Genomic DNA, 9,565 nt, shown 5'->3' on the forward strand with positions numbered 1-9,565 from the left:
CCATGAGTTTTCCTGGGAGACCAGAAGCAGGCAAGAGGGGGACCCTAGAAAAATGGGACACAGAGATGCTGGGGCACTAGGCCATTTATTTTTCTATAGTCAAGATGAGGGCGTGTGTGTGTGTGTGTGTGTGTGTGTGTGTGTGTGTGCATGCGCACTTGCAGCAAGGTCAGAAAGCGCTAAATTAGTAGAGGGATGTGGGAAGAAGAAGAGAGCATTAGCCCCTGCAGGGAAGGTTAGACACGGGGAGGGAGTCCCTATCGCAGAACCTTACTTGCATCCCTGGCTCTTGAGTCCCCCTGCTGGCCAGTGTAGAAACTGCAGTTAAATGGGCTACCTCCTCCAATCCCACTAGTTCAACAAGTGTTGCTGACCCCCTCCTCCCCACCAGCGCCCAGGAGGACTTGGTGGGGTCTGCACAGTGCCTGCCTGCCTTTGCCCTGGGAGTGTGCTAAGTGCAGCAGGAGGGACTGAATCATGACTTTCATATCCCCATGTGCAATTCCCAAACCTTGGGGGAGAATCTGGGAGGCTGGGACAGCTGCTCTAATTGGCTGTGAGTGATGTCATTTTTTGCCAACCACAGTCCTGCCCTTTTTCTGAGCCAGCAGGGCTTGCTTGGGACCACCTGGTCCAGTCTCCAACCCCCAACTCAGTTCAGATACCAGGTTTTTATAAATGATAGAGTCCTATACAAATGTAAGGAATCATTATAATTATTGCCTAATGTTTAATAATGCATATAAATTCTTTGCCTTTAGGAGTAGCAATATAGAGCCTCCTTTCCATCAGACAGCCTCCTCTTTGGGGGCAAAGTACTGCTAAGCCACCTACCTTCCTCCCTCCCTCCCTCCCTTCCTTCCCTCTTACCTGCTCCACCCTGCTGCAATTTTCTAATTCTCTCTACTTCTGAGGTCAGGAGGAGCTGGTTTAGGTGACTTCCTTAAGCCACTCAGTGACCATGCTGAAGCCACCCCAATATTGGTATTCTAACCCTGCCGGCCTTGCATAGCCCAGCCTTTGACTTCTCTGTGGTGTGTGTCTCCCTCCTAGATCTTCACTCCCATCTCCCCTCACCTAGTCTAGGGCCAGGTAAGAAGCCATCTGGGTTGGGGAAATTGAGTGACTAAGTCGGTGACTTTCCCCAGTTAGCAGTGCTCTGCTGCTGCGTCTGCTGCTTGAGGTCACTGCCTGAGCCTTCCTCATGGCACAGCAGACTCCATCCAGCTTGAGGTCCACTTTGACCTTCTGGTTTCTTTTCAGCCAAATTCATTCATGTTACTTGGGAAATACGTCCTGTCTACACTCAACTCTGCTTCCCTTCCACTTCTACCTTCCACTCATCAGTCCCTCAGGTCATCTCTGCTCCTTTCCCCAACTATGTGTGCTTCCTTCTTTTCCTTCTTCACCTTTGCTGCCTCCCACCCTGAGATACTTTCCACCTCAGACCAGGGCAGAAGGGTTGGGAGCGGGCATAGTGTGGGCCCAGCCAGCTGCTGGCTCTGTCCAGGGACAGAGCTGCCATCTGCCAAGCTGATGGTCCTTGCTGGCCCTCCCTGTGTCCATCCCCTCCCAAGGCCCGTGTTGTGGGCCCATCCTTTTGTTTACGCAGCCCCCACCAGACCCCTTAAATTGCCGTTAATGTTTCAGCGTAACGAATTAGTCTCTCATCACGAATCAGGCTTCGAAATGAGGGAAAAAAGCCCCGGTGAGGCCATCCTCGGAAATTGGGGTCATTCTCATTTGCAAAGCGGAGGATTGGAGCCCCGTAATGCGGGCAAATTTATTCCGAGGCAGGAGCCCCGGCGTGATTAGGCCCTTTGTAATTATCGCTCCAAGAGATTCCACTCCAGCCGCCCGCCTCCCTCGTGGATTAGCAAGCGAGTCGGAAAAATACACAGGATTTAATTAGAGGCAAATTAAAATTGGTAATGAAATCGGGCCAGTTGCAAGTGGCAAGAGTTGGAAGGGAGAGAGGGAGAGGGGATCTCCAGGGGCACGGGCTGCCTGCCCTGCCCGCTTTCTTCCCCATTTAGAAATGTAAAGAGGAGACAAGGATGGGTATGAGGCGGGGGAGGGAGGACAGGTAACAGGGGCAGGGATGCAGGCAGCGGTGGTGATGACTGGGAGCTTCGAGAGGAGGGTGCGGGGCAGGACTGAGGGACACGACTCGCAGGGGTGGACTAGGGCCGTAGTCTGGGCTCCCAAGGCAGTGAGGGGGGTAATTGGGCCAAGCACCCCCCCACCATCACCCAGGCGTCCTACAAACCAGATGACCTCAATTCTTGAAGTTATCCCGCCAGGAGGAGGTGGGACGGACAAGGTGACTTACCTCTTTCTCTCCTCTTTCTGCCTCTCAGCTGTCAACCCACACTCTCCTCTCTCCCTGTTTATTTCAACAAGTATGTATGTGGCCTCTACTGTATACCTCCTGCTCTCGAAACACAAGCTGCCTGTTCTGAGCCACAGCTCAAAGCACGGCGCCCAGACTCCTGTGGGTCAGTGAACAAGGCAGCAAGGGTTCGTGAGCTCTTTCCCAAACTTTTAAAAGCTTAGTGAAAATTCTGCATGCACCTGAGATAAAGCATCCAGGGTTGCAGAGATCCCGGGGCCTGAATGTGATCAGCTGCTGATCCAAAGTCCTGAATAACAGTTACATGTGTCTTTGATTAATGAAGATGATGGAATAGATTATTACTAACTAGATAGCATTTAGTTGGTAGTCAGAACTTTCCACCATGTGGCAGGGAAAGAGAAGGCAGCTAATAAAATGGGTCATTTGTGGTGAAGAGGCTGGGAGCCCCTGGCTCTACGGAAAGGGTAGCAGCCTGCCTTCCCTTTGGCCAGGTCTCCTCCCAGCCCACCCCCTCCCCTGCTCATCCCTGAGCTGGGGAAGGAGGGCTACTGCTGCCTGGGAATTGGGACTGGACAAGGACTGTCCTGTTTGCACTCGGCCAAGCAAGCTGCTTCTGAGCTCCTCCTCCCTGTACCCACAGAATGCCGTGCGTCACAACCTCAGCCTGCACAAGTGCTTCGTCCGTGTGGAGAACGTCAAGGGTGCCGTGTGGACTGTAGACGAGCGGGAGTATCAGAAGCGGAGACCGCCAAAGATGACAGGGTATGTGGCTCCAGAGCTGGGTGGGGTGTACCTGCTGGGGGTGGGGGAGGGGCAGGAGCCAGCTCACCCCCACCCCCTGTCTCTCCAGGGTGCCCATGTGCACCACATTTTTCCTGGCTGGGGGAAGGGGTGTAGGGAGAAAGGAGCGGAGGAGATTCGTGCTCGGGGCAGGTGGTGGGGGGTGGCTGGAATCTGGAAGTGATGGATCATCAGAAAGCAGACAGTTATGTCTTGTTCTGGCCTCACTATAGCTGAGGGAAGGGGTCAAGCAGGAGGCCTGGTAGCTAAGAGAGACAGAGGCCCCAAGTAGCCCAGGCCAGAGCTGGCACACAGGCAGATGCCGGCCAATGGGCCCTGGGTGAGGGGCTGCCAGCCCCAGGGTACCTGCTTCCTCAGCTCATCAGAATGAGTATACCCTCTGAGGTCCCAGGGACCCCACCAATTTATCTTATGGCAGAGGAGGACCAGTGAGGGCCAGGGGCTGGCGGGAGGCCCCGGAGCAGATTTGTGGCAGAGCTGGTTTCAGGACCAGGTCGCTGACCTCCTGGTCTTTTGTGCTCGGCTTTTCCACCTGGCATTTTATTTATTTATTTATAATTTTATTGGTTTTCTATTGAGATGGAGTTTCACTCATGTTGCCCAGGCTGAAGTGCAGTGGTATGATCTAGGCTTACTGCAACCTTCACTTTCTGGGTTCAGATGATCCATGCGCCTTGGCCTCCCGAAATGTTGGGATTACAGTTGTGCACCACCATGCCTGGCCTATTATTATTTTTTTTTTTTTTGAGAGGGAGTCCTGCTCTGTTGCTGGGGCTGGAATGCAGTGGTGTGATCCTGGCTCACTGCAGCCTCCACCTCATGGCTTCAAGCGGTTCTCTTGCCTCAGCCTCCTGAGAAGTTGGAATTACAGGTACGCACCACCACGGCCAGCTAATTTTTGGTAGAGCCGGGATTTCACATGTTGACCAGGCTGATCTTGAACTCCTGACCTCAGGTGATCCACCTGCATTGGCCTCTCAAAGTGCTGGGATTACAGGCATGAGCCACTGCGCCCAGCCTCCACCTGACAGTTTAAATGGAAACAGGGTCAGAATCCCATTTGGCTTACACATAACAGCCTTGGCCTTCTCCCCACCCTAGCCACCCACCTGCTATGCCCCTTGGGCCAGAGCCCCTGGGTAAGGAGAGGAGAGCAAGTTAGATGGATGTCTCTGGAGTGTGGGGTATCTGCTCCCCTCAAAGATGCCTGCTCTCCAGGCAGGAGCCTCTGTACCCCAGGCAGGGTGGGAGCCTGGAAGATGGAGGGAAGCCATCCCAGGTGAATGCCCCAGGGGCCAGTCCCCAGGCCGCCAGGTTCTGGCACATCTCATTACCGTGTTACATCAGAAGGCCTGGCTGCACTTGCACCTCTGCTTCTCACCAGTTTGGTGACCCTTGGCCATTTCCTTAAGCTCTGTGAGAGCTCTCTGATGGTGTCATCACTGTGGAAGAGGGACAGCACTGAGCCACTGCTTTTCCTGTCCCAGCTCCCAAACAGCTTCCAGCGCAGAGGAGCCTTTTGAACGGAGCATGTGGGGACAGATTGAGTACATGTCTGACAAGTCCCAGAATCCAGGGTGGCAAGACGGTGTGGGCAGAGCAGATGTGGAACTATCGAGGCTGTAGATCAGATCTTGCCAAACATTGGAAAATCTAGACTGAAGAGAGAAAATGGGGGTGGTGGAGGGCGGCTTGCTGTGAAAGCAGACATTGCGGGGATGGATGCCAGTTCCCACTTCCCAGCTCCGAGACCTGGAGGTCCCCGAACCAAGCTCCCTGCGCCCAACTGTGAAGGGGCTGCTCCTGCAGGGCCAGGTCAGTGTGAGGACCAAACCAGACCAAGCACACCCACGGCTCTGAGACGGTGGCTGATCTGCTCTGGCCTCCGGGGATAAGGAATGCGCCAGTCCCTGCCCTAGCACAGGCCCTTGCTTAATGGGGGTAAAGGATGCAAATGAAGAGTTAAGAAAATGAGTGAGCCAAAGATGGCCTTCTCTGTCCTCCAGGAGCCCCACCCTGGTGAAGAATATGATCTCGGGCCTCAGCTATGGAGCACTTAATGCCAGCTACCAGGTGACCGTCCCAGAGCCCACCCACTCACCTCTATCTCCCACCTCCTTGCTTTTTCATGCAAGAGACTCCCATCTTCCCCTGCAGAGGACTCACCAGAGGAGGGAAGGAGGGTGAAGACCCAAACTCCCCAAGACCCCATCTCTCTGCCATAACCCAACTCGAGGCCAGCCTCCACCTCTGCTTTCAAGGCGGGGTTCAGACAAGGCAGGCAGAGAGCTGGGAGGCTGGCATACCCGTAGCATCCCCTTTCCTGGTTTGTCAGTCTGGGTGTTCTCTGTCCCCTGGGAGAGGGGATAAGCCAGGCCCAGGTTCCAGGAAAGCTGGGAGGTGGGAGGTGGGGGTCAGAGTTCCAGCCATGGTAGGGGTGCTTCATTCGAAGGCTGAGTTGGGACTTAGGGGTGCCCAGACAGATCTGCCATGGGGCCAGCAGACAGACACTCAGGTGGCTCTTTAGCAGGTGGGAAGGGCACAGACTTGACTGGGTGTGCCCCATCCTGTGGAGCCACTGACGGGCCCCAACCCTGTGCCCTCCAGGCCGCCCTGGCCGAGAGCAGCTTCCCCCTCCTCAACAGCCCTGGCATGCTGAACCCTGGCTCTGCCAGCAGCCTCCTGCCCCTCAGCCACGATGACGTGGGTGCACCCTTGGAGCCTCTGTCCAGCAATGGCAGCAGCAGCCCCCCTCGCCTCTCCCCACCCCAGTACAGGTGAGCACACAGCACAGACTCCCACCCACCCCATCGCCCCTCAAGCACCAGGGAGGAGGCCTCATTCCCACTCTGGGTGGGGTTCTCCCTCCCACCCCAACCATGCCTCTCCCCAAGACAAGTGGCCTCTCTCTTCCTTCACCTCAGCAGCCCTCTCAGCCCTCCCTTCTCCCACCTGCCTGTTCTTCTCACCCCCTCTCCCCTCTCCCCACCTCTTCCTCTTCTTTTCCCCCTTCCTTTTTACTTTTCCTCCTCTTCTTCCTCCTCGTCTCTCTCTCTCTCTTTCTTTTTTAAGACAGAGTCTTGCTCTGTCACCCACGCTAAAGTGCAATGGTGAGATCTTAGCTCACTGCAACCTCTGCCTCCTAGGTTCAAGCAATTCTGCTTCAGCGCCCCCCAACCCCATACCTGGGATTACAGGCGCCACCACACCCGGCTAATTTTGTATTTTTGGTAGAGATAGGGTTTCACCATGTTGGCCAGGCTGGTCTCGAACTCCTGACCTCAGGTGATCCACTGGCCTCAGCCCCGCAAACTGCTGGGATTACAGGTGTGAACTGCCATGCCTGGCTCCTTTCTCTTCTCCTTCCTCCATTTGCTCATCTCCCCTTTGCGCCCCTTTTTTCTCCTCCCCAACCCAGAGCAGTCTGTGCCCCAGCACTGACTTTTCTTTGAAGCCTCAGTGCTGATCCGATCCTGGGGAGGGGGCTATGGGGACCCCACTGTCCCCAGAGTTCTGGGTGAGTTTGGGGGGCAGGGGGCCGAGGGGATCAGAGGAGAACCCCCAAGTGTCCATGCCATACTTTTGCCTCAGCCACCAGGTGCAGGTGAAGGAGGAGCCAGCAGAGGCAGAGGAAGACAGGCAGCCCGGGCCTTCCCTGGGCGCCTCCAACCCCAGCACCTCAGGGCCTCCGGAAGACAGGGACCTGGAGGAGGAGCTGCCGGGAGAAGAACTGTCCTAAGGGCGTGTAGGGACCCGAGGGGCTGGGGTGAGACCCTCCCTCCCAGAATCCAGGCCCCACCTCCCCCCACTCCACAGCCCTTCCCAAGCCTCAAGGCACGTCCAGGACTCAGAATGGGGGAGGCCCGGGCCAGCAGCTCCCAGTGTGACCTGACAAAAACACACAGGGGCAGGGGCAGTCCCCACCCCCAGGGACACAACCCCTGGTCTGGGACCAGTAGAGGACACGGAGGGTTCAGACCCCTCCTCAGACCCTCCCCACATCTGAAACCACCTCCCCCCATCCACCAGCAGCATCAGGGCCCTCCTCCCCCACCAGCTCTCCCCACAGGGCCCCTCAGCGCCATGGAGACCCGCAGGCGGGGCTTAGCCACCCCTCTCAAACCCAGGGCCTCCTGGCACCTGGCTCTGGCCTCGTTTTCTGGCCAGAGACCCTGCTTACCTAATTCCTTCTGCCTTCCACCTTCTTTTCCGTACTGTGAAGAAAGAACTCTCCACCCCTAGCTCCTACCTGCCCTGGCCTGGGTGGAGGAACTGCAGTTCCAGACCATTCCCGGAAGAAACGGCCCCCTCCACTGCTGGGGTGGGACCATCTGTGTGCCCTGTGGGGGTCTGTGCAAGCTGGCCCACCTGGCTCCAGCCCTGCCCCCAACCTGAGACAGAACCAGGCTGAGCCAGGCCTCTGCCCCGACCCCCACCCTCATTTGCTGGGGGCTCCTCCAGCCACCCCATAGGAAGAGACCCAGTGCCCGTCTCACCCACAGAGGTCTGCCTGGCGTGCTTCTGCAGGTGGAGCCAAGCTCCCCCTGAGGCCACAGGCAGGGCCTGGGCCATCGGGAGCCCAGGGGAATGCCAGGCTGGACCCCAGCTCCACACCCACATCCAGCCGGCAGGCCCCTCTGCAGTCCTCCTACCCTCCCTCAGCTCCCCTTCCTCTGCATTCTCCCTCACCCTCCCTTGGCTCCCTTTCCCTGCGCTGCCCCGCTGCCCCCCCTCCCCCCAGTTAAACGGATGACCAAAGACCTTTCTTATGCCGGAAGCAAAAACCAAAACTTTTTGTTGGCTTTTTCCTTTGTCACCTCCCCAGCACCTGCCCTCCCAGTCTCCCGCCCTGGCCCCAGGCTGGAAGCCCTCCCTCCACTTAAGTTATTGTTTTAAACCAAAGTTTACAGTGTCTGTTGGTGGCCAAGACCCTCTCCCTCCACCCCTCCTCCACCCACCCTGAGGGCCCTGGGGCTCAGTGGAGGCTGGGGCCCTGCTCCCCTCCCCTCTACTCCTGCCCAGCCTGGGGGAAGGAGAAGGAGGGGAGCAGGTGGGCTCTCACCCCCTCGGGAGTGGGCACAGGAGCCCTCCTCCCTGCCCCTGGGCTGCTTCCTGGGGGCTCTCCAGACCCCTCTCTAGGACCAAGTCACCCGTCGTGCTGGGAGTGTGGATTCCAGCAAAAGAGCTGGAAAAAAAGTGAGACTCCACAGACCCCCTATGGGGGACCCCAACTCAAGGCCAAGGACTGGGTGTGTCGGATGCTCATAACACCCCTGGCCTGGCCCCTTTCCTGAGAAGACTCCTTGGATATTTCCCAAGAACCCCCCACATGCACCCCTCACAAGCCACCCCTCCTGAGAGGCAGGGGGCCCTCTGCCCCCTACCCGTGTATTCCCCACCTGTGTTCCGTTTGACCAGCACAGAAATATTAAACGTCCTCTATTCACCTGGCCCCGTGTGTGTCGCCAGGGTGTGAGAGGGGAGGAGCATTAAAGCTGAAGGATCTCTCTGCTCTGGGAGCCTCAGGAGAGCTGAGGCAATGTGAAGGCCGCTGTGGGGGTAGTTTCTGTGAATGGATGGAATGAGCCACCATGCTGGGCCCTGGGCATGTGCCCTTGCTGTGTGGACAGGGCCCGCCCACCTCCATTCCCCTGAGCCTCCGGTCCCTTCCACACTTAAGCAGGGCTGTCTGTCATTTTCCTGTTTTCTTCCAGAGTGCCAATCCCTTGCCCTAGTTCTCTCGCTAGTTTGAAATCCAAGTTCCTGCCAGAGTGCTGGAGCAAGGCAGCTGATCTGCTGCGGGGATGGAGAGGGCCACTGTTGCAGGGCTCCTTTACCTGGGCCACCAGCTCTGGAGACATCCATCCCCATGCCCAGGTGTCCTTGTAGGCCCATTGTCCGCATCTTTGAGGGGGCTGCCTGGATTGGTGTGTGTGTGTGTGTGTGTGTGTGTGTGTAGTCGTGTGCAGGTGTGGCAGCGGCGTCCTGAAGCAGTAGGACCATTAGTGAATGCGTGCACACCCACATGGCACACTGTGCTGTGACCACAGTCGTCACAGAGTGGGCTCATGGCAGAAACTGGACCATCCAACCTGTACGAAGGGGACCCTGGATAGGCAGCAAGGAAAGAGGCTGAGGGCCAAGCTATTAAGCCAAGGGTGGGCCCTGCCACCTCTCCCAACCCTGCACACCAGCCTTCATGCCTCTCCACCCATATTAGGTCCTGGTTCCCCACCTGCCGCCCCTCCTCAACACAGAGCCCCTCCTGCCACCTCAGACCCCTGTGCACATCCCCAGGACCTCAGCTGGCTCATTGGTCTTATACCACCTTCTGGATACTCCCTCCTTGAGGGTGGAAAGGAGCCCCAGGCCTGTCCCTAGCGACAGGGCCCAGGAAAGTGTATTGGG

The 9,565-nt window shown here is 57.2% G+C and overlaps 1 protein-coding gene across 14 annotated transcripts in view; it reads left to right on the plus strand.

Annotated features, from left to right (window-relative positions):
• The window catches only part of FOXP4 (forkhead box P4), a 52,793-nt gene extending 44,190 nt beyond the window's left edge, over positions 1-8,603 (plus strand). For all 14 annotated transcript variants that reach the window (XM_035295590.3, XM_035295595.3, XM_035295593.3 and 11 more), the window contains 4 exons: positions 2,997-3,118; positions 5,164-5,230; positions 5,765-5,934; positions 6,749-8,603. In XM_035295590.3, the coding sequence (XP_035151481.1) occupies positions 2,997-3,118; positions 5,164-5,230; positions 5,765-5,934; positions 6,749-6,896 (507 nt within the window). In that variant the 3' untranslated portion in view covers positions 6,897-8,603. The remainder of the gene's footprint in view (positions 1-2,996; positions 3,119-5,163; positions 5,231-5,764; positions 5,935-6,748) is intronic.
• The last annotated feature ends 962 nt before the right edge of the window (positions 8,604-9,565 follow it).

Source organism: Callithrix jacchus, chromosome 4, assembly GCF_049354715.1.
Source record: "Callithrix jacchus isolate 240 chromosome 4, calJac240_pri, whole genome shotgun sequence".
Lineage (NCBI taxonomy): Eukaryota > Metazoa > Chordata > Mammalia > Primates > Cebidae > Callithrix > Callithrix jacchus.